General features: G+C 43.6%; 1 protein-coding gene across 1 annotated transcript in view; it reads right to left on the minus strand.

Moving 5' to 3' along the window:
* Nucleotides 1-2,631: 2,631 nt before the first annotated feature.
* LOC141132645 (hepatitis A virus cellular receptor 1 homolog) overlaps nt 2,632-27,599 on the minus strand; it is a 111,425-nt gene continuing 86,457 nt past the window's right edge. Inside the window, exons 6-7 of the mRNA XM_073621266.1 lie at nt 15,213-15,244; nt 2,632-2,972 (exon numbers count right to left, since the gene is read on the minus strand). Of these exons, the coding sequence (XP_073477367.1) occupies nt 15,236-15,244 (9 nt within the window). The 3' untranslated portion in view covers nt 2,632-2,972; nt 15,213-15,235. The remainder of the gene's footprint in view (nt 2,973-15,212; nt 15,245-27,599) is intronic.

Here is a 27,599-nt window from a genome sequence, read left to right on the forward strand (position 1 = left end):
GGGGGTTGTCTATTCCTTATACACAAGTCTAAATAACATAGCCCAAACTGGAATAAGTGTTAATAAGTCTCACAGTAAACTATGCACTATGCATGCATCTGTCTAGTTTACCTGGCCATGCTGTATAAAAAGCAGATGGGACTCCATGGTGTAACAGCACCTTTAGTTAAGTATTCTTCTCATATTTTCTTTATCTTTATCTGTATCTATGACTACTTTTAATAAATGTTATATTTATAAGTATTTGCATGATCTCTCTTTGCACATATTGACTAAAAACCCTAAAAGAACTTAAACTATCACGTGACCATGGTACAACAACCCTACAACAACCAACAAGTCCTACAGACTAAATAATAAACACTGATTTGGGTTATTTTCAACAAAGAAGAAGAAAGATTATTTGCAAAATTTTGTAACAGAAACAAAAAAAATGTTTTTTTTATTCAAACTTTATTTTTTCATTTATGTAGGAAGAAAATTAAAATAATCGGCCAATCAGATTGGTGCAATCAAATCAGGCGATCAGATTGGTGCAGCCAAATCGGCCAATCAGATTGGTCCAATCAAATTGGTTCAGTCAGATTTCTTAATTCAAATCGATTGCCTTAAAATGGCCCAGAGTAGGATATAGGTGGACAAACTGAGGCAGAGAGTTCTAAAGAAAGGGAGAAGCTCTGGAGAAGTCCTGGAGGCTAGCATTTTACCAAACTTTTCTCAGACACCTGCCTAACCATCTGACCTCTGGACCATGTTTGGTCAAGAGTGGTCCAATCAAATCGGCCGAACAGATTAGCCCAGTCAAATCGGCCGATCAAATTAGTCAAATAAAATTGGGAGATCAGATTGGTGAAAATAAAACGGCCGATCAGATTGTCCCAATCTGATTGTTCCAATCAAACTGGCCAATCAGACTGGTGCAATGAAATCGGCCGATCAGATTGATCTGACAAAACATTCCTTGGCTTTATTATAACATTTTAACAAAAAGGTTTATTTGGTGTATGTAAAATACCTGTTTTGTAGATATTGATGAAGCTTTACCTCTGAAAGTGTGTATTATTCCTGATGCTTCCCTTCCCACTTATGTTTTAAGGTATAACTACAGGCAAAGCTTTTTTTTTGTTTTGGATGTAGTGGAGAGGGAATAAAACATCTGCCAGATATTTAACGCAGTCTGTGTACCTGTCAGGGAGATTCACCCTCTCCATTTGTCATGTTTAACGTCATCACTGAGAGTGAAAGCAAAAGAAAATACCAAGTTTAGGGTTGTCCCCAGAACTGGAATAGCAGGAAATTGTCCTATGGGGACAATAAATCTGGTGACAACAAGGTATTTCCTCTCACTTGCTGTTATGGCTACAGGGCAGGAAATGAAAGGAAACCTCTCCAATGGGACACAGATGGCAAAAGATCCACTTTAACTCATTGCAGTTATGAAATATTTGGTGTTACATAAACTGTAGAAAGATTTGCTTCTAATGAGTATAGCAACACGCAACAAGTGTGATAACTATGGCATAATTGGCAACATTTGAAAAAAGTTTTTAGGTACATCATTTATGTGTGGTGAGAAAGCCTATGTAGGCAGGGTATAACTGTAATTAGGGGAGGAGCATTCATCTTTTGTGGGTGTGGTTCTACAAGAAAACAATTAAAAATACAGAACGCAATGCGTGCTCTGGGGGAAAGTGGGTGTGGCTTCAATTACACTAAATATTGAGCATGGCTTAAATGGGGTGTGATTAAATAGCGTCTGAGATGACTAACATAGTGTAGAATGTGGTAATGTTTAATTGGAAAATGTACAGTGGAGAATGAGGGAGGATGGAAATGACTGTGTGTGTGCAGGATGGAGATGACAGTGTTAAGGTGTGTGTGTGCAGGATGGAGATGATGATAGTATGAAGGTGACTGTGTGTGTGTGCAGGTTGGAGATCACAGGACAGAGGTGTGTGTGTGAGCAGGATGAAGATGACAGGATGGAGGTAGGTGTGTGTGAGCAGGATAGAGGTGTGTGTGTGAGCAGGATGAAGATGACAGGATGGAGGTAGGTGTGTGTGTGTGTGTGTGCAGGATGAAGATGACAGGATATAGTTAGGTGTGTGTGTGTGGGGGGGGGATTATACAGTTCCTGTATTCTCTTTCAGACACTTTATGAACAAACACATAGCTCCGAACTGTCCCTGATTTGGAGGGACTGTCCCTGATTTGGAGCAATGTCCCTCTGTCCCTCATTCCTCCTCATTTGTCCCTCATTTTGGTCTGATCTATATAGATGTATATAAAATGCACGTTTTATCTATTAAAAAGTGTTTTTTTAACCTTTCATCTGATTTCTAAATTGCTGCATTTGTAAATTCGTAAAGCCAATATATAGGAATTGTATTGGTAAAAAAGCACTTGTGGGTTTAACCAATTTTGTTTTTTTGTACATTTCTCCTTTAAGGGGACGTGGCAAGGGGCGTGTTCTATACCTGCATACTTTTGCTGATAGGTGTCCCTCATTCCCATCTCAGAAAGTTGGGAGGTATGACATACCTCCTGAGACCCAGTCTGGGAGGACAGTATGGCAACTAGCTGACTTGTCAGACTCCACATGCAGGTTTAACTCACCAAGAAGATTCAGACCAAAATGTATTGTAATTTATTCAAGGCTTGTCAGGTTACAAAGATGTTTTGAGCATTTAATGAAGGTGAATGTGCATCATGGAACAATATGCTTTCTAACTGTATGATAGAAACTTTTTACTCCATGAGGACACAAATTAAAGTAGCTAAAGAGCATAGGGAAGCAGGGAATGGCAACTAAGCTCTGGTTTACCTAATGCATAAAAAGAATAAGAATCAGTCGAATGTACCAAGGCACAAAACATAGCAATAACATAACTGCTGGTAGCAGTACATCCATCACTTTTCAAGGTTCTCCTCCATCAGTTTCTGAAGCAGCAAGTTTTGCCATCGATACAGCACTGCAGAAGGAAAGGGACACTGAGTAATACGTACATATTTAGAATAACATTCCTCTTAACTTTCGCCACAATTACTTTCAGGGACATTTTAATACTTTTAGCAGTTTTCTTAGTTAAAGAGTAATTATACTGTATTCTTATTCATTTAGCTATACAGATATGCATACATACATTATCATCTTATAGTGTCCAACCAAAGTTTTTTTTCTTTAGATTTGGACTGAGTGGGGAAGAGGGAAAGCCCTTGTTTTTTTTTTCTGCTGTCTTGGGCTTTGTTAGAGATATTTACCCTCATTTACTGTTCCGGTGGCTACTGTTTAACCAGACATGAAGTGGGAGAAAATCTCCAACAGTAACACAAGTAAAAATAAAAATGCTTTTTCTAGGAGCCAAGGAGAAGGCTAGAACCCCTATCTGATTTTTATTACTGTCTGTGTCCCTGCCTCAGATTTTCCCCTGTTTCCTGTCTGGTGTCACCATTGCAGAAAGTGAAGGGAAATCTCTCTAACGGTACCCTGGATAGCAGTTAAAACCCAGCACGCCTTTAGTCCTTCCCCCACTATTTTCAAAACTTAAAAGAACATTTTGACTGACCCCTGTACTCACGAGGAGGATGCCCATTGTATAAGCTTCCCTTGCCCGGTATAAGCTGTTTACTACTTTTAAAGGAGCTTTTATTATAAGATGCCTAAGCTGAATAAAGATTTTTAAAGGATCTTACGCTTTGAGGAGACCTCTGTTTGTATATTCCATGCCTGCACATCCTGGATTCTGAGTGCCACCCTAGGAGGCCAACCCATACAGTGGAAGCGTCCGGCGATAATCGCAGAGGGATAGGTCCCCCCTTAAGAGAACCAAAGCACAGTTTACTTTTCTTGCCTTACAAAGGAGTCCAACCCATCTGGTGAGCGTGGAACCACACAGTGGTGGAATTACAATCACCTTTGGAGTAGAGAGCATCAAGCACTTTGTTTTGCTGCATTTGCACGTTATCACGAGTCACTTTATTATTTAAATCCAGTCACTATTTTTAGCTATTTATGTAACATTAGAGTTATTAATTTATAGTTTGCCACTTGGTTATGAGTGCTATTTTTGACATTTACTAGTTTATTTATTGATTAAGCTTATAGCTTTTATTAGATAAAAGTGGGGTGGGGCAAGCGCTGTTCAGTTCAAATCAACCACAATAAAAATGAAATATTCCTTTAAATATTGTTCCTGGGGGGTGTCCTTAGAATGCCTGTAAAGTAGCACATCTTTCCCATGTTTAGAACAATACCACAACAAAATGAAATTTCTAAAGGAAAAAATCTCATTTAAATCTGCTCGCGGCTGTAATGAATTGTCGGATCCCGGCAATATAAATTGCATTGATACATGTCCCCTGGGGTAGGACCCAGGTCCCCATGCTGTTTTTTTCCATGATTTTTATCTATATTGCCAGGATCCGACAATTCATTACAGCCGCGAGCAGTTTTAAATGAGATTTTTTCCTTTAGAAATTTCATTTTGTTGTGGTATTGTTCTAAACATGGGAAAGATGCGCTACTTTACAGGAAGACTAAGGACACCCCCCAGACATGATTATTAAAGGAATATTTCATTTTTATTGTTTCAGTTTAAGCATTATTAAAATCACTGCTCCTAAAAAAAAACGGCCGTTTTTAAAACTTTTTTTTTGCATTGATACATGTCCCCTGGTGCAGTACCCAGGTCCCCATACACTTTTTTGGCAATAACTTGCATATAAGCCTATGGAGATTTTTAAGTACTGAAGTTTGGCGTCATTCCGCGAGACATGTTAGGTATCTATTTATTTGGCTTAACATCATCTTTCACATCATACAAAAAAATTGGGTTATCATTAGTGTTTTTTTTTTATATTCATGAAACAGTTTTTTTTTTTTAAACGCATTTGAAAAATTGCTGCGCAAATACTGTGTACATGTACAACTCATCTAGGAGGATTTGTTTCATCTCTGTGTATCACCTGAGGCCAGTCACTTTACTGGATATATGTGTTTACAACCACTTTAAATTGGATTTTTTAAATGTATTTTTTTTTTTTTTTAACATAAAGTTTTTTATTTAATAATAAAGCAAATAAATAAACATACAGTTGATACATTGTGCAATGGTTACAGTATAAGGCATACAGATATTCTACAGTAGATGTTACATAGCGAATCCCAACACACTTATATAATCATCGGAAGTAGGTCCATGGGAACAATGGTGTGGGGGGGGGGGAATATATATGAATTGAGATTAATGTGGCTACATCCCTTCTAGAACCTAATCAGCTATTCCCTGATAGTAGACTAAAGGTTTTGGCTTCGTGTACAGTATATCTATATGCTACATAAACAAAAAAAGGGGGGGGGGGCTCCCCCAACTCACAGGTGACCCATCATGGAAAATAGCAAAGTAAAATAGCTTGCATAGGTCAGCATCAACATATCCGCTGCGCAGGCGGAGGGCTGTCGCATCTGCAAGTCAACTCTCTATTCTAATTCTATGTGTTCTGCACATATCCAGGGATCCCAGATTTTCCCAAATTTTTTTGGGCAGTTACGGCCAAGATACGTTAACTTATATATCAGTAGTGCCTTGTTAATGAGATTTTTCCAAAAACATGTCGAGGGGGGAACAGAGTCCTTCCAGTGTAACAAGATCGCCTTTCTGGCGTAGAAAGCTGCGTAAAATATAAAGAGTTTTTTGGCTCGGGAGGCATCTAATGTGTCAACTATTCCAAGCAGCAAGGGTATTGGATCGCAGGGAACTTTTAATTTGCCAACTCGATTGATCGTATTAACCACCCCTCTCCAGAACGTTTGTATATATCGGCAGGACCAAACCACATGGAAGAAGGAACCTTCCTCCGCTGCGCATTTGGTACAAACCAGGTTGTTAGTGGGGTATATTTTAGCTAGACGCTGGGGGGAGAAGTAGGCTCTGTGCAAAAATTTTAGCTGGATAAATCTGTCTCTGGCAGAGATCATCAGGGGCAGATATTGCTGAATACCCTCTTCCCAATCGTCGTTGGCTAACGAAGGTATATCCTTCTGCCAGACCGAAAACAACTGTGACACCTTAGAGGTGTCCAGGCCCGCCAGGGCCGTGTATATATTAGAAAGGACCTTCCCCTCGCCCTCCTCGCCCAGCTGTCGCTCAAGCCCCATAGTTATGAGTTTCGGGGGTGTGGGAAATTGGGAGTGGTAGGCATGTCTGAGCTGTAGGTATCTGAAGAACATATTGTTGGGTAGTCCTTTTTGTTGTTTAAGGATGTCAAAGGGAAGTAGGCCTGCTCGTGAGACTATGTCCGCCACGGTGGTTATTCCGTAACGGGCCCATAGCACTGGGTCTGGGATGGTCTGGAAGTATGGTAACCGCGGGTTCCCCCACAGAGGTGTGCGGGGGGACCAACTGTCCGCTCCCCTAATCTTGCTTCTAACAGTTTCCCAAACCTTCAGGGTGGTCTTCATTGAGGTGGAGATCCCAGGGCTAGATCTGGGCCCTCTATATATCAAATTTCTCAGTTCTGAGTATGAGCCCAGCAAAGCCACCTCCAAAGTGGAAGCAGGATTTGCCGGTTCCTCAGACAGCCTCCAACGGAGGGTCACCAACACCGCCGCCCAATAATACTTCTGGAAACACGGCAGGGCGAGTCCCCCTAGTGATAAAGGGAGTTGTAGAGTAGATTTAGAGATTCTAGGTATGTTACCATTCCATATAAACGCAGTAATCATGGTGTCAAGTTTTTTAAAGAAGGTATTCGGTATGTGTACAGGTGTCTGTCTAAAGATATAAAGAAATTTAGGCAGTATGGACATTTTTATCAAGTTAACCCTGCCTACTGGGGTCAGAGGTAGTGTTTTCCAGATGGTGCATTTTTGGGTCAGAGTAGACATTACAGGAGATAGGTTAAGGGGAATAAACTGCGTAAAGTCTCTGTGTATTTCTATTCCTAAATACCGAAACTGAGAAACTTTTTTGAGGGGAGTGTTTGCAAGTATCGAGGCTTCCCCCGGATGTAATGCAAAAATTACCGATTTGGTCCAGTTAACACGAACGCCAGAGAATCCACCAAAATTATTGATAAGTGACAAGGCAGCACCCAGGGAATCACTGGTATTCCTAAGGTACAACCGGGTGTCGTCCGCGTATAGGGATATCTTTTCGTGTACCGTGCCAATCATAATACCAGTAACTAAGGGAGAGGATCGAAGGAGGATTGCCATTGGTTCTATGGCCAGGGCAAACAGGGCAGGGGAAAGTGGGCAGCCCTGCCTGGTGCCCCTATGCAGATGGAAGGGTGGCGACATTGTCATTCTCGTACGAAGCCTAGCCTGTGGGGATGTATACAGGGTTTGGACCCAAGATATGAATTTAGGACCAAAGCCGAATCGATGCAGGACCTCCCATAGATAGCACCACTCTACTGAGTCGAATGCTTTCTCAGCATCCAGGGAGGCCACTGCGTCAAATTCTGTCAAGTATTCTCTGGCACCCATAACCGTGTATAATCTACGAAGATTAATATCTGTCCCCTTGCCAGGCATGAAGCCAGTCTGATCCTCATGCACCAGATTATGTATGACTCCATTGAGTCTTTTTGCTAGAATCTTGGCAAGGATCTTGGCGTCTGCATTAATTAGAGATATGGGGCGATAAGAGGTACAAAGCTCAGGATCTTTACCCGGCTTAGGTATGACCACTATTATTGCTTCTGTCATGGATAGCGGGAGTGTAGAGTCTTCCAGGGTCCCCAAAATCATCTCGTGTACTTTGGGTATCATTTGCTCCCTGTGTTGTTTATAGAACTCAGGGGGGAGGCCATCTGAGCCCGGAGTCCTCCCCACCTGGAGTTCACCTATGGCCTGTTTCACCTCCTCCAGCAAAATGGGAGCATCTAAACTGTTTCGAGTCTCTTCGGTAAGTGAGGGGAAGGCGAGTTGACTAAGGAAGGAGTTCAGCTCCCCCGCAGAGTAGTCCACCCTAGATGAATATAGGGATTTATAGTATGTGGCAAAACAGGCGTTAATGGCAACTGGGTCGGTCACCAAATTCCCATCATCAGTTCTAATACAGGCTATGGTAGATGCAGGTTGTTGTTCCCTCGCCAGCCATGCCAGCAGGTGTCCTGTTTTCTCCCCCTGTTCAAATATACATTGTGTCTGTGTTAACTGTTGTTTTTTAGCCCCCGCTACCCGGAGGAGCATCACCTCACGGTGTGCAGCCTGCATATCTGACAGGGTAATTGGGTTTTGAGTCTGAACGTAGTGGGATTCAAGGTCTTGTGCCCTATGCTCTGCCTCCTCAATGGAGACCCTGGCATCACGCCTGGCAAGGGAGATCGCGGTCTGATAGCAACCCCGAGTGTACGCCTTGAAGGCGTCCCACCTTATAGGCAGCACCGAGGAGTTAGCGTTAGAGGTCCAAAATTCTGCTATAGATGTATCTATACTTGTCGCAACATTATCCTCTGAGACCCAATAGCGGGACAGCCTCCATAATCTCTCTGAGGGGGGGGTCTGTGTTTGCATAGTAAGAAGCATGGGGGCAGGATCCGATATGCCCCTAGGGAGTATTTTCACCTCTATTACGTGAGAGAGCAGCCCCCCAGTGAGGTAGATCAAGTCTATCCTAGATAATGTATGAAAGGAGGCAGACTGGCAGGTGAATGCCCTATCATGTGGAAATTTCCACCTCCATACATCTATTAAGCCATACAGAGTAGCCCATTTACTAAGGGGAGAATCGGAACCCGTCCTTGGGTTTAATCTATCCATGGATGGGTTCGGAGCCATGTTGAAATCCCCAGCTAAAATAAGGTTGTCCGTGGGGTATGAAGCAAGTATAGGAGTCAGGTATTTAAGGAGAGACACAGTAGCTGGAGGGGGCACGTATAAACCCACAATTAACATCTCAACAGTGTCTATCACGGCATGCAATAAGACAAATCTACCCTCCGGATCAGTCCTGACTGCAAGCAAAGTAAAAGACAGGGATTTGTGTATTAACACGCTAACACCCCTGGCATAACCTGAGTATGACGAGTGGTAGTAGTGCCCTATCCATGGCTTCCTAAGACCTAGGACTTTCCTGCCCACCAAGTGGGTCTCTTGAAGTATACAGATGTGTGGGCTATATTTTTTTAAATATGTCATGACTAGGGTTCTCTTTATTATGTCATTTAATCCCCTGACGTTCCATGATATAAGTCTCAGAGAGGCCATAACCGCATATCTAGGAACGTTTTAGGATGGGAGCAACGACAGGACTGATCCGGGAAAGAGCATACCCCCTCCAACATACAGGAATTCATCTGTAACATCTTGGTCAACAGGCCCCAGGTTAAGCCAGGGGCCAAAAAAGATGACCCATGTAGACCACTGCTGAAAATCGTATCAAACTGAGTAAAACCAGAACTCAAAGGAAAACAAAAGGAAAAAACAACAAAAAAAGGGTGTAACCGCAACCCAAGAGCCCAACCCCCCCCCCCTCCCCGCACGTCCGTTGGGAAACTCGGAGTGCTTATACCCAAAACCGAACCCATTATACAGTAGGAAAGTCTCCTGTGAGAGCAATGGAGAGGCAGGCGGCCCTCCCTTACTCAGGCGGTACCACTTCCAATGAGATTGGAGATCTCCGTTCCCACGCCTATAGCATAGCAGCATGTAAACGTAAAATTAACTAAAAAAGAAAACAGACTATTGCAAGATAATGTAGCTACAGTTAACCTTGTCTCATGCATAGCTTGCAAGGCATAGTTCATCTCGAAAATAAAAAAACACCCAGTATGAACTAGGGGCACACACTTCAATATTTAACCATTTTAACCTTTGCAGATATAGAGAGAACAGGTTATCCCCCCCAACAGTGTTATGGGCATGCAGTTCCCTCAGAGAAAATAAACTCTTGCAAAGTAATATATCAGCATTTAAACTTGTCTAATACATAGTCTGCAGGGTAAAGTTGGACTGAAAAAATAATAAAAACGCCTAGTTGAGACTAGGGGCACACACTTCATCATTTAACCAGTTTAGTCTGCACAGATATAAAGATAGTAGTTTATCCCCTTAGCAGTGTCACCGGCATGCCGTTCCTTCAGGGGAAACACATTCTTGCAGAGTAATATAGCAGCAGTTAAACTGGTCTAGTGCATAGTTTGCAAAGCAAAGTTGGGCTGGAAAATAAAAAAAAGAAAACACCTAGTATGAACTAGGGGCACACACTTCATTATTAAACCCGTTTAACCTCCACAGATAAAAGAAGAACAATTTATCCCCCTAGTAGTGTCACGGGCGTGCCATTCCCTCAAAGAAAGCAAACTTTTGCAAAATAATATGACAGCTGTTAGACTTGTCCGATGCATAGTTAGCAAGGCAAGATTTAACTTGAAAATAAAAAAAAAAAAAAAACACCTAGTGTGAACTAGGGGCACACACTTTGTTACTTGACCAGCTTATCCTTCGCAGGTATAGGGAGAACAGTTCATCCCTCCAGCAGTGGAACGGGCATGCAATTCCCTTAGAGTTGCTTTGTAGAGACCCAGCAGACTTTGTTCCCGTCCATAGGCTCCCCCCCCATGTTGGAACTATCAGCGATATGGGAGGAGTATCGTTTCCTTATAGTGCTACCGAAGGTATGAATTAACAACATAGCTGCCTTGCAATAGTGTATTATGTAGGAAGTTAACTGCATCGTCACAGCAAAGTATTCTCCCCGTCCCGTTCCTGAATTCCCCTCCCCCCCTCCCCCTCAAGCCAGGGCTGTCCATCAGGGATAGAGGAGGGCAATGTCATTCCCAGTCTTCCAGCATTGTTGGTATTAGCCACCTTGACTGTTACAGATCCAGAAAAGAGCGGTAGTTCCTCACAGCAATATACCAGGGGAAGAGGTTTCCACATAGCAGCCTCACATAAGGTAATATGGAGAGGGTTAACTGCATCATCCCAGCAAGGTACTTTCCTACGTGTGAATATCTCCACCTGAGTGTAACAGCAAGGAATAGGGTGTAGGTTACAGTCACAATCCCTCAGCGTGTTGGTAAGTTTCGGGTGACTGCCATCCGACCCGTCCTGGAAGGGGAGGGGGGTCAGCCAGCAGGCAGGAGAAAAAACAACCCCCCCCCCTCCAGCAGCAGGCAAAGACTATGAGTAAAGTATTCCCTCTCCCTCCCATGCGATGAAGCAAGGTGAGATGGAGGGTAGCCGGGGAGGGAGGACAGGAAAAGCCAGTCTGTACTGGAACAATAGTAAAGCTTGTACGTTACCGGGCACGGGGGAGGCCGTCCAGCCATTGAGAGGCATCCTCTGGAGAGGTGAAGTAGCGGGTAGATTCACCATCAACAACCCGAAGGCGGGCCGGAAAAAGCATGCTATACTTGAGCCCTTTTGTGCAGAGCTGCGCTTTAACATGATCGAAAGTCCTTCTGAGCCTTTGCGTATCAATAGAATAGTCTGGGAATAACATTAGTTTTGTGTTATCAAAGCGCAATTCAGGAACTTTACGAGCTTCGCGCAGTGCCAGGTCCCGGTCCCGGAAATTTAAGAGTCTAAATATGAATGTACGTGGAGGGGATCCCGGGGGACCTCGCACAGGGGGCATTCGATGGGCTCTCTCAATAACGAAGTGCGGGGAGAACTGGGCCTGCGGGAGCAAGGTGCGGAGCAGCTGCTCAGTAAAGGTCGTGGGGTCTTGCCCTTCAGCTCCTTCTGGTAGCCCCACGATCCGCAGGTTGTTCCGCCGGCTCCTATTCTCACTGTCTTCCGCCCTAGATTCCAAGGCCTTTACCTTAACCTGCAGGGTGTGAATGGAGGCCCCCTGGTCCCGGATGGAATCCTCCGTCTCGCCGACCCTACGCTCAGCCTCTCCCATTCTTCCTCTCATCTTATCCATGTTTCTCCGTAGCAGCCCAAATTCTGTTTGAAGGGTATCAATTTTTGCTGTTAGGGTCGTCTGGCATCCAGCGATCACCTGCATTAAGGCCTGAAAGCGGTCCTCCTCTGCCGTCGCCGGATCTGCCATATTGGTTTGAGATGCCACGTGTACGCAGTCTATGGCGGGCCGTTGTAGTTGTTGCTGGGATGATTTAGGGGCTTGCTTAGCCTTCCTACTCGGGCCCGATTTGCTTCTTCTCATGCCCTAGCAACCTCCGGTGTCTGTTAGTCAGATGAAAGGATAATTCACGGATAATAAGGCAGGTGGGAGCGGAGCTCCTCTCACACACGTCCTTTCAGGCCGCCAGCTCAGCCACGCCCCTTAAATGTATTTTTAACATCTATTGTGCTGCTGCCTAGGCAAGAATGAAGTTTGGGACCCCCAATCCCTTCCTGGATTTTGTGTAGCCAGTGCCCTGTATCCACTCGCGGTGCCATACCAAGCTGGCCGAGGCTCTCCAGTGAGAGGAGAGCACACCTGTCAGCGTCTGCGGGGGATTTCTCCCCCTCCCTTTTTTCACAGGCAGCCGCTCTGCTTCCTCCCCTGCATCCTCATTGGCAGGAAGAGAAGAGCCAATAGGCAGCCATCTGTTTGCAGCAAGGAATTATGGGACATGTAGTCCCCATCTCAAATGGCCCCATAGCCTTGTATGGGGCATGGAGCTACAAAGCCCATCATGCTCTGCACTGAAGGGAGTAGTTGAGGACCTTGTTTCCTGAGGGAGTTAAGTCAGTTACCACAAAGCCGGGGAAGAGACTGGACTCAGGGGAGAGGTGCCTCCCAGGTCAGTCCACCGCATTGTACCAAGTGTCCACAGCCGGTCGGGACATCCAGCCTGAGAGAACAGGATTCCAGGTGCATATCCAGGTGCACCTGCACCGATGGTGTGAAGCGTTTCAGTGTGAGGTGACCAGTCAGGTCACCAGAAGAGCCTGCCTTTTCCAAGACGTTTGTTGGGCCTTGACCACAGGATTGGTGAGAGGGCACTTACCCATCTGCAGGAAACAAGGACACTGCACATAGACAGAGCTGCCTCACTTTTGCCTACACTTACCAGAACCTTGTTCTTGTTAATGGCCTGTTAATCAGTCACAGTGTCTGCCTTGTTATTCGGATACTGTCAGCATACCACAGATACACTTTGCTAAGCAGGAATTTAAGTGCACAAACTAAAGTGGCTAGCCGAAGATCCAAGGCCTCATCTTTCTTCCAAAGGACTGATTTTACTGGTGCCATACGGGCATGCACACACATGTTCAGGGCTCTGTATATGTAGTGGGTGTGTGGGATAGTTTACCTTGGGGCTAATCCACTGGTTGTTGATTTGAGTACAGTGTTTGTAGTTGGGCCTGTGGTGTCAGGGGATAGAAGACAGAGGTCTGACATAAGAAAGAGTCATTCTTCTACTCTCCTCCTGCCTGGACACATAGAGCCAATTTATGTAGAGGTAACCAATCTGATACAGAATTGCCACTGCTGAAGTGTTTGCCTCTGCTCTTAGGGTTATTCTCAGGTTTGGAATCCCCTGAAAGCAGCTTGAATCTATTGCTCTTGATCTCAGATATTGCTCTCCAGTTGGATTACTTGAATATATATATATATATATATATATATATATATATATATACACACTGTTATTATCTGTTACCCTTTTCCACATAAATATTGCAGTAAAGACAGTTTCTGTTTTATCATAATGTGTGTGTTTTCTATGGTCCTTGCATTAACACTATTGCCAGGTGTGCCAGAGGGGCTGAGACTGTTATTGGGGTTGAGAGGTAGAGTACAGAACCAAACATACTTAAGCGGCTCCTTTGGAGATAGCGCTACATGTGTATACGCAGATGCATGGGTTTCCCGCACATATGCATACATGCATGCTTTCCCCCACACACAACCAAAGAAGGGAAGCACATGAAGTCAGAAAATGTCCTTGTCGATGTGCACATGCTGGAAATATTCTGCGTGTGTGCAGATGTGTCAAAGGGCCCTGCCAGGACCTGATGGCCAGCCACAGCCCTTCAGGCACATCTGTGTCAAGTGCCATAATAGTGAAGCCAGAGGTCGGGGGACATCTTTAAGACAGTGCTGCCTCTGACTGCTAGATTTGAAGTGAGACTTAGTGAGTGCCTTAAGTGGTTGTAAACCCTTATACACCACTTTTTCCTACAGGTAAGCCTAGAATAAGGCTTACCTGCAGGTACTGGAAATATCTCCTAAACCTGCACGGTTTGGGAGATATCTACCATATACGCTTGCGCCAAAGTCATTGGCGCATGCACACTAAAGAAAGGGCACGATCCTGACGTTTCTAAAGGGCCCCGGAAGGAAGAGGGGTGAAGATGGACACGGCCACCAGCGGGGACATCACGGCCTTCGTTTGCATGTAGGTGCAACATAATGGGCTAGTATGTGATGCATACTAGCCCATTATGCTTTTACTTTGCAGGGGAAAAAAGTTTAGTAAAGGGTATTGTGCTACTCACTATTGTCCTTGCTAGAGAGAAAGCTGCACTGCATGCATCTCCCTGCATCTGATTTCTTAATTCTGTTGATTTGTCCCTTCACTTTCTCTTTTGCTGCTTCTTGAATACTTCCCCACTAGTAGAACCCAGCATGGTAAGTCAGTAATGGGGAAAAGATCAGTTGCAGAGAGACCACAGTCAGTACTGGTGACTAAGCTTTTGCCTGTTTTGGGTACAACGTCCACAGTTCAAATATTATTTAAAATGTTACTAAACCTCCAATCTACCTCCTGATAAGACAGAGTCTTTGGAGTCACCCTGCACATTCTCAGTCTGGTGTGTATTGCTAGGGGATTTTTATTTCTTGGGAGGGTGCATGTGATCAGCACAGGGCCAATCAGCATTGTCCAGACAGAGGGTCAGGGATCATGCAGCCTCATAGGACAGTCAGAGTAGAATGAAAACTCCAGACACTGATAGAAGTCACAAGACTGCTATATACTGCTGATAAGAAAAGGTATTTAGCAGTTTATATTTACTGAAATAATTGCATTTCCATGTTCTGTGTACTGTGGGTATATAGTGAATGCAGGGCCCTGGGTTTAGTAACGAGGAACGATTCAAGTCGCTCCGACTTAGAAAAAGGTTCCTGTACTACTTTGGGACGACTTCAGGGCGACTTGCATTGACTTCTATACAGAAGTAATTTTGCAAGCCGCAGCTGAAGTCGTGTGCAGATCGCCTTGCAAAGTCACACTGCAAGTCGGGTTGCCCCTGTGAGAACCGGCACTTACAGTATGCTCTATTTCTGTATCTTGCAGCTTACCTGATAGATGGGGGTCTTATCTTTTACCTTACCTATAAAACATAAGAGAATACAGTTAGAGCTGTACTTTTTTTGGTGCAGTTCACTTTAGGTGCGTATATAGAATATGTATTTTGATGAAAGCGCATCAAAGAAGAAACATGCAGAACATTTTTTTAGTGCACTGCACCTGAAATGCACATAAAGTGCACAGGTGTGAATAGGGCCCTAAAGTGTTTTAACCACTTCAATACTGGGCAGGGCACCTTCATTCTCTTCCTGCCCAGGACAATTTTTGGCTTTCAGCGCTATATAAAACACTTTGAATGACAATTGCGCGGTCATGCAACACTGTACCCATATGGCATTTTTATCATTTTTTAACACAAATAGAGCTTTCTTTTGGTGGTATTTAACCACCACAGGCTTTTTTATTTTTTGCTAGATAACCCAAAATAAAAACGACAATTTTAAAGAAAAAAATTGTTTTTCTTTGTTTCTGTTATACGACTTTGCAAATAAATAATATTTCTTCATAAATTTAGGCCAAACTGTATTCTGCTACTTTCTTTGGTGAAAATAACCCAAATCAGTGTATATTATTTAGTCTGTAGGACAGTTATAGAGTCCACAAACTATGGTATATATATATATATATATATATATATATATATATATATATATATATATATATATATATACAGTCAGGTCCATAAATATTGGGACATTAACACAATTGTAATCTTTTTGGCTCTATACACCACCACAATGGATTTGAAATGAAACGAACAAGATGTGCTTTAACTACAGACTTTCAGCTTTAATTTTAGGGTATTTACATCCAAATCAAGTGAACAGTGTAGGAATTACAACAGTTTGTATATGTGCCTCCCACTTTTTAAGGGACCAAAAGTAATGGGACAATTGGCTGCTCAGCTGTTCCATGGCCAGGTGTGTGTTATTCCCTCATTATCCCATTTACAAGGAGCAGATCAAAGGTCCAGAGTTAATTTCAAGTGTGCTATTTGCATTTGGAATCTGTTGCTGTCAACTCTCAATATGAGATCCAAATAGCTGTCACTATCACTGAAGCAAGCCATCATTAGGCTGAAAAAAACAAAACAAACCCATCAGAGAGATAGCAAAAACACTAGATGTGGCCAAATCAACTGTTTGGAACATCCTTAAAAAGAAAGAATGCACTGGTGAGCTCAGTAACACCAAAAGACCCGGAAGACCACGGAAAACAACTGTGGTGGATGACCGAAGAATTCTTTCCCTGGTGAAGAAAACACCTTTCATGACCTTTGGCCAGATCAAGAACACTCTCCAGGAGGTAGGTGTATGTATGTCAAAGTCAACAATCAAGAGAAGACTTCACCAGAGTGAATACAGAGGGTTCACCACAAGATGTAAACCATTGGTGAGCCTCAAAAACAGGAAGGCCAGATTAGAGTTTGCCAAACATCTAAAAAAGCCTTCACAGTTCTGGAACAACATCCTATGGACAGATGAGACCAAGATTAACTTGTACCAGAGTGATTGGAAGAGAAGAGTATGGAGAAGGAAAGTAACTGCTCATGATCCAAAGCATACCACCTCATCAGTGAAGCATTGTGGTGGTAGTGTCATGGCGTGGGCATGTATGGCTGCCAATGGAACTGGTTCTCTTGTATTTATTAATGATGTGACTGCTGACAAAAGCAGCAGGATGAATTCTGAAGTGTTTCGGGCAATATTATCTGCTCAAATTTAGCAAAATGCTTCAGAATTCATTGGACGGCACTTCACAGTGCAGATGGACAATGACCCGAAGCATACTGCGAAAGCAACCAAAGAATTTTTTAAGGGAAAGAAGTGGAATGTTATGCAATGGCCAAGTCAATCACCTGACCTGAATCCGATTGAGCATGCATTTCACTTGCTGAAGACAAAACTGAAGGGAAAATGCCCCAAAAACAAGCAGGAACTGAAGACAGTTGCAGTAGAGGCCTGGCAGAGCATCACCAGGGATGAAACCCAGCGTCTGGTGATGTCTATGCATTCCAGACTTCAGGCTGTAATTGACTGCAAAAAATTTGCAACCAAGTATTAAAAAGTGAAAGTTTTGATGGATGATTGTTAATCTGTCCCATTACTTTTGGTCCCTTAAAAAGTGGAAGGCACATATACAAACTGTTGTAATTCCTACACCGTTCACCTGATTTGGATGTAAATACCCTCAAATTAAAGCTGAACGTCTGCAGTTAAAGCACATCTTGTTCGTTTCATTTTAAATCCATTGTAGTGGTGTATAGAGCCAAAAGGATTAGAATTGTGTCAATGTCCCAATATTTATGGACCTGACTGTATACACACACACACACACACACACAGTTATGCTCATAAGTTTACATACCCTGGCAGAATTTACGATTTCTTGGCCATTTTTCAGAGAATATGAACGATAACACAAAAACTTTTCTTTCACTCATGATTAGTGTTTGGCTGAACCCATTTATTATCAATCAACTGTGTTTACTCTTTTTAAATCATAATGGCAACAAAAACTACCCAAATGACCCTTATCAAAGGTTTACAAACCCCAGTTCTTTATACCGTGTATTGCCCCCTTTAACATCAATGACAGCTTGAAGTCTTTTGTGGTATGTGCGGATGAGGCTCTTAATCTTCTTAGATGGTAAAGCTGCCCATTCCTCTAGGCAAAAAGCCTCCAGTTTCTGGAAATTCTTGGGCTGTCTTGCATGAACTGCATGTTTGAGATCTCCCCAGAGTGGCTCAATGATATTGAGGTCAGGAGACTGAGATGGCCACTCCAGAACCTTCACTTTATTCTGCTGTAGCCAATGACAGGTCAACTTGGCCTTGTGTTTTGGATCATTGTCATGTTAGAATGTCCAAATATGTCCCATGCGCAGCTTCTTGGCTGATGAATGCAAATGTTCCTCCAGTATTTTTTGATAACATACTGCATTCATCTTGTCATCAATTTTGACCAAATTTCCTGTGCCTTTGTAGCTCACACATCCCCAAAACAACAATGATCCACCTCCGTGTTTCACAGTAGGAATGGTGTACCTTTCATCATAGGCCTTGTGGACTCCTCTCCAAATGAAGCGTTTATGGTTGTAGCCAAAAAGCTCAATTTTGGTCTCATCACTCCAAATGACTTTGTGCCAGAAGGTTTGAGGCTTGTCTCTGTGCTGCTTGGCGTATTGTAAGCAAGATACTTTGTGGCATTTGCATAGTAATGGCTTTCTTCTGACAACTCCATCATGCAGCCCTTCTTGCTTCAAGTGCTTCCTTATTGCTCATCTTGAAACAGCCACACCACATGTTTTCAGAGAGTCCGGAAGGCTTTCGAAGATGGAAAGGCATATAAATGGCAATCAAATTCAAGTAACAATTTTTCTAAAAAAAATCACAAAAAAATAAACATACTAATGCATATGAACCCCCTGTATGTTCATCTATTTCTTTCTTCCTACAGCCCTCCATGCAATCAAAAGGCCGGAGACGGCAGAAACGACGCCGTCATGGCGACGAGTCACGCGATGAATCCTCACACACAGAGAGTTCCTCTCCACAGGCAGGTAACAATAGTCACCCACGATATAACATCAATAGCGACACATCAGATATACAGACTCCGGCTAGCTGTTCCGAATCTTCCCTAAATACATCATCAAATATATCTACCACCCCACAATCACAATCTTTGCCTCTCGGAACTTTTTTAGATCAAATGAGGGGTCACATACAGACCCATCAAAAGAATGCAAAAACACATCCCTCCAAAATCCACAAGACCAACAGACACCAACCACGTTAAAAGTGGTCAACCTGTCTTCATACTCACTTAATCAACATGAGATGGCTGTCCTGGGACGTGGCCTCACCTTCTGCCAGACTTTCGTCTGGACAGATTTGGGGCCATTAAAGTGGGGTTCCCATTTAAAAGAAAAAAATTAAAAGTCAGCAGCTAAAAATACTGCAGCTGCTGACTTTTAATTGGACACTTACCTGTCCCAGGGTCCAGCGTTGTGGGGGATCGAAGCCCCGCTCATCCCCCCTCTGCTCGGCGGCGCCGGCAGTCTAACTGTGGGCGCCCGGCTGTAGCTTCACAGTCGGGCACCCACTGCGCATGCGCGAGCCGCGCCGTGCGCTGTCACTGGCCCCGCAATCATCTGGGACCAGTCACGTGTCCCAGATGATTGACAGGAGGGAGGGGAGAGGGGCAATCTCCCTTTCTGCGCTGAGGGAAGTGATGTCACCAGCCCAGGCACCGAAAGAGGCAGACTACGAGGGACCCTCTAGCAACAGGCATTTAGAGGTGAGTAAAAAAAAATTTTCTCCAAATGTTTTTTTTTTTTTTTTTAAAACCCATTACTAATTTTTTTTTGGGGGGTTGGAACTCCACTTTAAGGACATCCATCTGTTTATCCGCAAAATTCTATTAAAGAGCCTTTATGCCAAAAAACCCAATTCAGAATCTGGGCAAACCAGTCAAGAATTTCAAGCATTGAACAACCTAATTGCCTTATTAGAAGAGAATGAGTCTGAGAACTCTTCAGTTTCCACCGACATTGGGGGCCCCGTTGTGGCCATGGAAGGTACACCCACCTCACAAACCAATGTACATATTCCTGATTCTTCACTCAAAAAGAAGTCCACTATCTACCCCTCGCCTAGTTCAAACCACAATGCATCAGTTTTTCTAAAACTGGTATCAGCCGACATCAGTAAGATGAAGAACTTTTCCAACTTTCATGCGAATCTCAGCCGAGACGAGCGAACTGCATTGGAGGTACTGTCCCGTAACCACGACATTGTCATCAAATCCTCTGACAAGGGTGGCAATGTCGTGGTTATGGACAGTACTCAATACACTGAGATGTGTATGGCCATACTTCACAACTCAGAGTGGTTCCGACCCATCTCTAAGTCACTATTGGACAAGTTTACTCAGGATTTTTACTCATTGGCTGACACTGCATTTCACCATAATGTCATATCAAGGCAACTATGGGACTTTGTCAGAACCAGTTATTAGCAAAGTTGGGAGCCTGATCCCCAGTCAGGCGACCAAAGGGAGTGGGGGCATATTGGACTATTGCGGTACAGTAAACATTGGTAATATTATAGAGAATATAACAGTGATGTAAAAATATATAGTAGATTTTTTTGATGCAGAAAACAAATCATTGGTAATACAATACAGCATGATAGGATTAAAAATATAGCACCAGATGGGGCCATTGTTATACAATAAGACAATTGATCTCAGAAGTCAAATTCCTCAACTAGTTTCACGGACATAACCGCTTCATCAGGAGGGAGTCTGAGGATGTTTTTTGACTAAACAGTCTGAACCTAACAAAATGAGAGAAAGTACAATGAAGTTTGCCAAAAAGACATGAACAGTAAAACTAGTATTGTAGCATCATAATTAGAGAAATGTAATAGAGATTACAGGGGGAAAGGAACAAATCTGCTTACCCATGTCCCAACAGACCCCAAGCGCAGGGCTCCACCACCATAGAGTGATCTCCCACGGCGACCCGGGGGGAGCTGCAGCGATGACGGGGATAATAAAGATAAAAATATTAAAGTGGTTGGGTATACTAGGTTGCCAATATAAAACAAGTGAACAAGTGACACATTGGATAATAGGGGAATAAATTGGTGGAGGTGTGAGGACTGATGTGAAGGATTGCATAATACAAAGATAAGGATGAAGGGGTGCAAGGGAAACATAAAAAGATATTAGAAGCCAAAAAGAATTGTGAAAAGGTGGAGTAATGTTGGGTTGGATATGGTGAAGGAGAATGAAAGACATAGGGGGAGGGAAAACGGAAGGGGAAGGGGAGAAATGGGAAATAATTGGGCCAGGGCAAGGGTAGGGGAGGGAGAGAGGGAGAGGGAGAGAGTGGACAAACCGAGGGGGGAGGAAAGAGAGGGAAAGGGGGGAAGGGAAAACAGGAAAAGAAGGGGGTGTGGAAATGTGAAGTGACTGAGGGCACAATGATACCTGATGCTGGTATAGACATAGGAAAGTACCCGGGGAGGCACCCTGGGAGGGGCCAATACCGTGTGAGGCCGAGGAAGAGTTAATTAGGACTGCAGGCAAGGGGCGTAAGCGGGATACAGCATGTTCGCCCATGCCTGGAGCATCTAGAGGGAAAAAAAGGCACGGTCAATTTGAACCAATGCTGGTGCCCTGAGGTACGGGACTGTAAAGTAGTAGGGTAAAATGGGTGATTCCCTCCTGACTTACTATGGGCTGGCCATACTACACGATGCCCGAGACCAGGGGCCGACCGTCAACAAGCAAACAGGCAAAGCCTGCTATTAGTAGCTCCCGACTGAGCGACGCTAACCACACGCCGGTAGGACGCGGGCGCATGACGTCGCAGGGTCAGAGGTCCCACACAGCGCTCGCTCGAGATGATTGCGTGCACGCGCATGCGCAAAATAATATATTAATATAAATATGATAAAAATTGACATAATAAAGCTTGAAATGGATAAATTAGGGATTAGTTAAATACCCTAAAACTGATGCAGTCGCCAACATGACATAAACCCATAAGAACTTAATTACATAATGCAATGTATATAAGTGAGGGAGGGCCGAGGACAAAAGCCACATGATTGGGTACAAACATGTGAAAGAGGGCGGGGAGCCAAATTAATTGTGTCTGACCGGCCTGATGGCCGTCTGTCATGGAGTGTTGCATCAGGGATAAATGTAAAAGAGGTAGTGGCATAAAGGGAGTAATAATATATATTGAGAGAGACCCCCCCAAAACAGACATATAGTCAATGGGGGTTGATTAAAAATGAAGGGTGGGATAATTGGGGCCGGAGAGGTGGGGGTGGGGGAACCAGTTACCCAAGGGAGCCGACCTTTTATGTGCTACCTAAGCTTCATAAACCAAAAAAAGAAACCACCAGGCAGACCCATCATTTTGGGGTGCAGTAGCTTAACTGAGAATCTCAGCCGTGTGGTAGACAAACATCTCAAACCCCTAGTCACTTGTTTATCATCATATGCACGTGATACCATCCACTTTTTGCAGATCATCCAGGACCTGCACAGCGAGGATGGCACTCAATTGGTTGTCATTGATGTGGAATCCCTTTATTGTACTATCCCTCATGCCAAGGGCCTAGTGGCCATACAGCATGTTTTGTCACAGTTTAGTGAATGTGAACCCAACTACACTGAATTAATTTTGACCTCTCTTGAATTCATACTTCACCATAACGTTTTTTGCTTTGATGGTTCCCACTACCTCCAGGTACAGGGTGTTGTGATGGGGACATGTTGTGCCCCATTGTACGCCAATCTGTACCTGGGGGAGTGGGAACATTCACTGCTTGTTCATAAATCATTGTCTATGTACATGTGCCATGTATTAACGTAGCGACAATACATAGATGACATATTCCTCATTTGAGATGGATGGATCGATCTACTACATCAATTTTTGGACTCAATCAATAGGAACAAGTTCAATTTAAAATTTACGATGAATCATAGTCCAACTGAAATCACGTTCCTAGATGTGCTTGTAAAGAAACAGCTTAATGGGAGCCTGTCTAGTGAATTATACCGAAAGCCGACAGCAGGGAATTCTCTGCTCCACGCGACAAGCTTCCACCCCAAGCCTCTCCTTGCCTCAATACCTTACAGTCAATATCTAAGAGCTCGCCGTAACTGCTCTGATGATGTTGGATTCAAAATCGAGGCTAATATCTTGAGAAAAAGACTCCTCGAAAGAGGATACTCAAGTACATGCCTTAAAAAAGCGTACAAACAAGCCATTAACAAATCACGTCGTGATTTGCTAAACACACAAAAACAACCTTCCAACAATGAGATAACAAGAATTATCACAAAATACTCACTACAACATAAGCAAGTTAAACGAATTTTAAATAAATATTGGCATTTATTAACCATGGATCAAACTTTGGCTCCCTTTGTCCCCAGCTCTCCAGCTATCACCTTTAGGAGAGCGCCCTCTATAGGTGACAAATTGGTTAGCAGTGAGTACAGACCCTATAGAGGGGATGTATGTAAAACTTTGGGGACCCTACCATGTGGGGGGTGTCCATACTGAAAGTATATGGACAGACGCAATGACATTACCTTACCAAATGGCCAACACTTCTCTCCCAAACACTATGTGAACTGTAAGACCCCTGGAATAGTATATTTGCTGACATGCAAATGTGGGTGCTACTATGTTGGTAAAACTATAAATGAGTTTTGGAAAAGGATATACCAACACCTCAATACCATACGAAAACACGACCCTGATGTACCCATTGGCCGCCACATGGCCTTAGTTCATCCAGAATCGATTCCCAAAGTTCACTTTCTTGCCCTTGACCATATCCACTTCAGCTCCAGAGGCGGCGACTCCAACAAATGCCTCCTCCAGTGTGAGTTGAGGTGGATATATAACCTACGGGCCATTTTTCCACCTGGCCTCAACGAGGCTTTCAACTTCAGACCCTTTCTCCCTGGTTTCACATCAGGGGTTTGCAAGCTGAATCTGTAAGGGTTCTCTCTTCTGCCTCCTTTTTCCTTTCTTTTCTTTTTATGTGTCTTTATTGATCGCTGTTCTGACTGCCTCAGTGCATATAAATTAATATTGAATTGCATCCATATATATATGGTGTTGTTATATGTAGTGTAATGTACATTTTTCTTTTTTGTGTACATTCTGGTGATCCATTTTTTGTAATTCGTATAGTATTCATTTATCTATTTACTCTATGATTCCTTTTCTTCTTTTACCCTCTGTACAACAGGCTGGCTATATTTTCTTTGTCCACTAGATGGCGCAGCTTGTGATGAACGGACCGTCTGTCTGCTCGCAGACAACCGGCGGGTAAGCTTCACTTGCATTTAGCTGGAAGGCAGTGTTTTATCACCTAGCCTCCTGTGCTTTTCATGCGAGGAGGAGCTTTCTGTGTCCCCACTGTTGGTTCCATACAAATGGGGATTTCACACCCGCCGGTGACGCGCTGACACGTGACGTCATCACGCCCATCTGGGCGCGGCTACGCCGCGCGCCTCCGCGTCAGGGAGACGTTCTGAGCTCCACCTACAGCTGTTATTCATATAGCTGATCAGTTAGGGCAAACCCATTTACGCTGTCAGTCACACTGATTGGCTAAAGCCATATCAGCTGTGTTACTTAGGACGCAGACACTCACTGGGCACTTGTCAGTTGTGGAACTGCCGCCCAGAGGTCTGCATCTTGAATGTGTAAAGCTAAAGGTAAAACTACTATTTGCACTGGCTAACTGGGGATAGATATCCCTATGTCCCTACATTGCAGTCTGACAGATTTCTCAAACTGTACGTGGGACTAACTTTATATTGTCCTCCCTTTTCTCTACTACCTGACTATTTAGATCGCAATCAGGCGTCTCTTGTGGATGTGCTGCAGCATTTGGTCCTGCACCTACAACTGCCCATCCTATATTCTTGTGGACCTCTCAGCCAGCCCATTCTGTTTCTGGTTATTGTTTTGTTTGATTTTCTATGAACCTCATTTCTGTAAGTACAACTAGTCCTAATATTAAATAATATATAAATTGTTATGACTGACACTCTCCCACAACTCTATATATCATGATGTCATTTCATTACCCTATAAATTTTACATTACAGATAAGGATTTGATCACCCAACTGTAAATCCCCTGATGAAGGAACACTACATATTAATTTCCGAAACATGTTGGTATACATGCTGTAAATCTATCCGTCTGACCTCAACTCTATTCAGGCAGCGGGTTGTAAGCTCTGGGTTGATATATTTACCTTGTGTATATATTGATGTATATTTTTTAGTGAATATATATATTGTGTATTTGTATTCGTATATTTTTCATATTTTCTATATATTTAATAAAATTGGCACCTATGTGCATTTTATATAACCTACTCTCTATACATCATTCTGCTGCTAAAGTCTTAAGGGGCGACTCCTCTGTGCACTTATTGCACATCTCCCTTTATTACATTTAACCAAGGATGTTGGCAGTACTTTATACATTTCCAATTCTCACACAATTTCTTTATCTTTTCAGAGAGTCCTGTATTTCACCTAAAGTTATTTGTGGGTTTTTCTTTGCATCCCGAACAATTTTCCTGGCAGTTGTGGCTGAAATTTTAGTTGGTCTACTTGACCGTGGTTTGGTTTCAACAGAACCCCTCATTTTCCACTTCTTGATTAGAGTTTAAACACTGCTGATTGGCATTCTCAATTCCTTGTGTAGCGCACTACCCCCGAAGGAGCTGCAATTTGTGTGTTCTATCCGTAAATCACATTTTCCACCTAGCCCATCGCAGCCCATAGAAATAGAAACAGTCCATATTGTGCTTTTCTCTTGCTTTTATTGGTGTAACATAAACTGGGATAGGAAAAGGGTTTTCTGAGATGCTCTTTTGTTGCTTCATAATCTCTCCTTTGCCTCTCATGCAAAGACTTATGCCGCGTACACACGGTCAGACTTTTCGTCTACAAAAGTCCGACAGCCTGTCCGACAGACTTTCGACGGACTTTTGTCAGACTTTTGGAGGACTTGCGGCAGACTTTCTTACGAACGGACTTGCCTACATGCGATCACACAAAAGTCCGACGGATTCGTACGTGATGACGTACACTGGACTAAAATAAGGAAGTTGATAGCCAGTAGCCAATAGCTGCCCTAGCGTGGGTTTTTGTCAATTAGATTAGCACACAGACGAGCGGATTTCTGGGTCCGGCGTAGTTACGACGTAAAGATTTGAAGCATGTTTCAAATCTAAAGTCCGTCAGATTTGAGGCTGGAAAAGTCAGCTGAAAGTCTGCTGAAAGTCCGGGGAAGCCCACACACGATCGGATTGTCAGCCAGCTTTAGTCCGTCGGCGTCCGTCTGACTTTTGTAGACGAAAAGTCCGACCGTGTGTACGCGGCATTAGAACATTGCGGATAATGAAAAGTCACTTTGGAATAACTTTTCATTGGGAAGATGGGAGTAGTCTGGTCCTTGAGAACAATGAAAATGAACAGCAAAGAGCCACTCTGAATAACTCTTTGCATATAGATTTTGGTAGATTTACTAGAGGATACATAGGCTGTTGTAGTAAAGAGTTACTCTGAATAACCTCTTCACCCGTAGACCTTTTTAGAACAATCAGTATCTCTGTTTGTGCTCGGAGCTCTACTGCCGCCTTTTGACCACTACTTCCCGTCTGTACAGTACCTCCAAGTTGAGCTAAGGAAGAGATTACTCTGAATAATTCCTCCCGCCTGACTGATTGGAATCCCGGGGCATTGTTGAACCATAAGTCACAGGCTAACACCACCTGTCTCACTGACTTGCGTACCAACATCCCTCAGCCTCTGGTAGTACCGCTCCCCTGGGCTTTCACTCACTTGATCAACAGTCCATGTGTCACTCACAAACAATCGATCGCCCAGTTGTCTTCCGCTTAGTTGCTACTTCTTCTGAAATGGTTTCTCCATCCCTTCTCTCCAGTCTGACACGCTCCCTTGCCCACAGGCGCGTCCAGTGACACCAGCGACCACATGCTGTGCAGTGTCACAACTCTTCTCCATATGGCCTGGTCCCCCCCTTTCTTCCCCGTAGGGGGGGCTCTGCTGGGCTCCCCACAGGGGGGCCCTGTCTCTGATCTCTCCCTCTCTGGAACTCTCTAGCAGCATGTGGCCCCAGCTTATATGGGAGTCCCGCCTCCTACTAAACAAATTAATGATTGGCCAGAACTCACCCATGAGCTGCCTGTCACTCAGATCCCAAGTCCAACCTCTCTTCCAGAACCATTTCCACTGAAAGCAAGAGGAGGCATCTCTGGGTCTGAGCACAGGTGGCCACACCCTGCACTACACCGACACTCCCAGTTCCCAAAGTAAACAATCAGGCCTGGAATCATAATGCAAGCCTGCCCAAATTTACCTGAAACCGTACTTCATTTAAACACTAAAAGCTTCCCTACTTGAAAGTAGGTGCCCGCTACACTTGGATATCTTTTTATATCCCTTTCCTGTTTTATACAGTTCAACTACATTTTCCCACAGATCCTTTGACAATTCTTTTGGTTTTCCCATGACTCAGAATCCAGAAACGTCAGTGCAGCACTGGATGAAAGATGCAAGGGTCTGTCAGGAGTCCAGAAACTCATTGACCTTTTACACACACACACACTAATTACAAGCAAACAAAGGTGAGGATGGTGTCAGCATGAAATCAGACCGAGATAGAAGTACAGTTAAATCACGCTTGTTTAATAATAAAAGTAAAAAGAATAAACGTAGTCAATACATAGCCAGAGTTCAGTAACCGGAACGAATTGTCAGCCAAGTCAAAAGTCAGGGATCAA

The sequence above is a fragment of the Aquarana catesbeiana genome, linkage group LG03, assembly GCF_042186555.1.
Source record: "Aquarana catesbeiana isolate 2022-GZ linkage group LG03, ASM4218655v1, whole genome shotgun sequence".
NCBI lineage: Eukaryota > Metazoa > Chordata > Amphibia > Anura > Ranidae > Aquarana > Aquarana catesbeiana.